General features: G+C 32.5%; 1 protein-coding gene across 1 annotated transcript; it reads right to left on the bottom strand.

Annotated features, from left to right (window-relative positions):
• Positions 1–469: 469 nt before the first annotated feature.
• LOC140062016 (uncharacterized) lies at positions 470–1,333 on the bottom strand. Its single transcript, XM_072108057.1, has one exon. The coding sequence runs from the start codon at positions 1,331–1,333 to the stop codon at positions 470–472; it is 864 nt and encodes a 287-aa protein (XP_071964158.1).
• Positions 1,334–4,392: the final 3,059 nt, after the last annotated feature.

The raw sequence follows: 4,392 nt of genomic DNA, 5'->3' as shown, positions 1-4,392 counted from the left end.
TAATTCTTTTCAGAAACCTATTCAGACGAAAACTCATTTAACAATACACCCTTTCCTTTATAGCATTATGTCGTAACATTACCAAGGAGCGGCAATTTCTCTGATAAGTTCACCACCTCATCGGTGAAATAAATATCTAATGTATCGGCATCTTCCTTTTTGTCATGAATATTATATCGTTATGTGTTGATGTATTATATAGTTACTTGGTGTTTCCTTTTATTTACCTAAAGACACCAACATGTTTGAGACACTTCTACAATTTCTTAGGATTGCTCTTTTGCTTCTAAAATTAATATGAGTAAAAATAGTTTTGCTTTCTAAATTTAATAATTTACCAAATGTCTTTTTTTAAATACGTCTAATAGTTATACATTTGTATATTGATAATCAATGAAACCTTTCTGGTTCGCTTGTCGCAATTTTATCAAAGAACACCACATTCTTAAAAGCTAATATCTTAAAATTATTATGAATCCTTAAATAACTCGATGGTGGACTCGGCATTTGCTATCGATAATGCGACTGCCAAAATGTTACGGTAAGTAGCAATACCTTTAGTACCCATAATGCTGTTCGAACTGTTTTTATCGTCAAACCTACGAAGTATGGGCCCGTATGATTCATTCTTACAAACAAACAACCCAGCTTGTGAACCGACGGCTACAGCTCCGTTTTCAAAAACAGCAATACCATTCGGTTGATTTAAGAATTCTAAAGACGTTCCTGGATGGCGACATCCACGTAGAGATCGGACAAACTGACCGTCGTCTGGTCGAAATACTTGGACACGATTCTGCTCCGTATCGTTTACAAGTACATTTTGGTTTGAATCCAAGGCTATATAAAATGGGGAAACTAAGTTTCCCTTTACCTCATTATATATGCCTATAGGCCTAAATGTCTTTAATGATTTCCCATCTTCTGTGAATCGTAGAACATTTTTCGCGTAACTGTCCACAACAAACACATCTCCCGTTTCTTTTGAAACTACTAATCCTCTGGGATGAATTGGATCACGTGATACTAAAAATGTGAACGTTACTTGACCCTTACCATCACAGACTATCACTTCTTTTGCGTTGTCATCGGTCATAAAAATTTGACCCTTTTTATTACACGACATTCCCTTTATTTTTCTGTTAAGACCAACGGAAAATTTTGATAAAAATTTGCCTTGTTGATTGAACTTTATAATTTCATCGGTCGAGTTGCAGACAAGAATGTTCCCATTAATATCAAATTCAACATCAACAATATCAGAAGTCATTGACCAGTAGGTATCAGGTTCAATTGTCAGCAAGTGTGTTCTCTCATAATTCGATGACGCCATTGCTCCTACAAGCTGCTTTGTGGAAATAAATAAAATGTACGATTAATCAGAATTTCCTCTTTCAAGATAACATCGTCTTTTCCTTTTTATTTCACTCGCATCCATTCAACAGCGAGAAACGCCAATAACAGAATGGATAAACTATAATTTATATTCTTCCTTGTTGAAACTAAGTTTCATTTGATGCTTCATCATAGTTGAGTATAAATCGTGAGTTACAAAATGAACCCTAGTCACTCTTTCATGATTGAACCCTGGACCTTATGGAAGATAAGCACGTGAACTACAAACAAGCTGCAGATACACTACGATTTCATAGGCTACAATACATTTAAGGATCGAAAATATGATCGGTCCTGTACAACTGAAGTTTGGAGAATGATGAAGTTGAAAATGGAGAATTTGTGGGTAAAGCAAACATGGATGGATTTAATTAATTCTATAAACAAAAACCAAAAAAAAAACGAAAAGTGAATCATATGGACGAAATATTGCTTTGATGTAGAGTGCTGGTTCTGATACGACATAATATTTACGCCATGTATTCTCTTAATTTGGTAGAGGCTTACGATATATTCAATATTGTGCTCGTCAGACGTGAAATCTTATCAAGGCGCCACGAAGGGGACGAATCAACTATACCTAGTACGTCCATTAACTATCGGATCAACACAATAATTTAATATAAATCATTGGAATAATTTAAATAACTTACTGTGAAAAAATAGTATTATGTCCAATATATTGAAGTACTCAAAGTGTATTCCAATGACCAACTGTATTGTAAATGCGGTATCGGTAAGGTATTAAGTATATTTTATATAATGATTTTATTTCAAAATGCTCAACAAGGCAATTACCAAAAACCAGCACTACCAAAACTCACCCACCATCTCCACCAAAAGAAGTGTTTAATATTGGGCAAAGAAGAACCTGTCCATATTTTCTAAGATATTGGTTAAAATCGGCTTTACTCACTTTACCAGTAACTATCAGTGATTATTTAGTTTTTAAAAACCGTTGGTTGTGGTTGTTGGGTGAGGATTAGGGTTAGTTATTTTTTGGAGTTACTTGTATTAGAACGTATCAAAATCGATGAAAAAGCTTGATGAAAGGTACGAAAAAATAATATAACTCTACCAAATACTATCAATATTTTGTCTTCGTGATTATCTAGTGATTTTGTCGCTTGCTGTTTTTGATCTACCTCCACTGGTTCTGTTAACGGGTTGTGCTGGCGGTGCACTTTGCGCCGTTGGACACTTGGATTCAATCTTATCTTCAGACAGGACTATTTAAATATACCTGTACTTATCATATAGTTATCTATAGTATTATAATTTAATCCTATTTTATAATGTTATAATTAAGATGCACTATCGATTGTTTGTGCCGCTGTTGCAAAAGCGTCAAACCAAATAATAATAATTATTATTAGTTCATGTATAGTTTGTAACCTATTAAATTAATTACTGTATCTCGCATACTTAATGTATGTTGATATATTTCTATAGATGACGAAACATCTACTTCGGAAGAACCTATTGCAGTGTCGTCGATATTCACTAAGGCTTCTGTGCATTAATGAATTTCATATACTGAAATTATAAAACATCGTCGTACTCATTAAAATGAAATTGGAATTCACCTTTTTTCAGATAGAATTCTACGCGTTTAATAATAAAAATAAAATCACTAATTACTGATAGGCGATTTCCTGCGGTGGAATCGTTAAACTTCACATCATGCGAAATTTAGCCAACGTGATTTTGTTAGGCCTAATTGTTTTATTTTTCCATCGTTGAACTGCAACATCATCTTTAACATTTTTTTGTTTTGGAAATATACCTATTAACTGATTTAATATAGTATTTACAGCAACCCAATGACTACAAATATTAGTAATTTTATCCCTGTTCTTTTTTTGCTGCTGGAATAAGGTACAACTTTTAAACTCAAAAGTCATGTAGGCGTATTCACAATTATAAATAAAAAGAATTACCCTTGCGATAAAAAAAAAATTATAGGATATTGTAATTTGTTTAAAGATGTTGAAATGTATAACTAGAGGGTACTCCGAGAGTACAAACCTCCGCCTACTGTAAAATTCCCCTACATAAAATGCCCCCTGAATATTTTTTTTTTACATTTTTTTTTATTAGTTCTAAGTGTAAATATGCTAACTGCACACTACAAAGGTGTGGATGACAGTGTGGTGTAATGGTTATGTATCCAGCCTCTCACAGTTGAGATCGCTGGTTCAAGTCCCACTGAGGTTTTTTTTGTTTATTATTATTATTTTTTTTTTTTTTGGTGGACCTTGATCTTCGACCTTGACCCTTCAAAAATTAACCACAATTATATGATGTGTCATTGATCATTGTGGCTAAGTTTGGTGAGAAAATTATAAGAAAAGGAAAATTCGATGAATGTGGATGAATAAAATGATTATCAATATAAATGATTGTATCATTTGTGAAGAACTCTTGTCAATATTAAATTTTTTTAAATAGGGAACAAAATGAAGAAAGATCTTCAAATCAATGTTATATATCTTGTTTGATTTTCCATTTCGTTAATCATCACCGCTAATCAGTCGTATGAAGCTGTCTTTAGGTTTCTTTGGTCGCAGGATATTACCGTTTTGGACTATCAAAAACAAACTTTGTTATTAGATAACATTGTTAATTTTCAATGGAGTAAAACTGATAACGGTTACAAATTACCTTTATATGAATATTTATGTGTATTTTTGACGTTGTTAAATTTAAAACAATGTGTTGAAGGATTACAGATTATTTGGAATAATTACCTTATTATAATTTGTTATTTATTAATCTAAATTATAATTAGGCTGCGATGTGAATTGTTTTACATGAACAATGTCACTGATTTATTGCGAATGAATTGTTTATTGTATACAAGTAAAATCATTATCTCATTAAAAAAGTGCCTGACACTTTGTTGCGGTGTTCTTCTGTATCAAAAATTAATAATTGAACACTTGGCCATTAACGTTAACGTGTCACTAAGGAAATTCGATCCTTCCTTGGCGTAAC

This window comes from Antedon mediterranea, chromosome 11 (genome assembly GCF_964355755.1).
Source record: "Antedon mediterranea chromosome 11, ecAntMedi1.1, whole genome shotgun sequence".
NCBI lineage: Eukaryota > Metazoa > Echinodermata > Crinoidea > Comatulida > Antedonidae > Antedon > Antedon mediterranea.
Note: the sequence above shows the minus strand (reverse complement) of the source record. Positions and strands in the feature narration are given on the sequence as shown.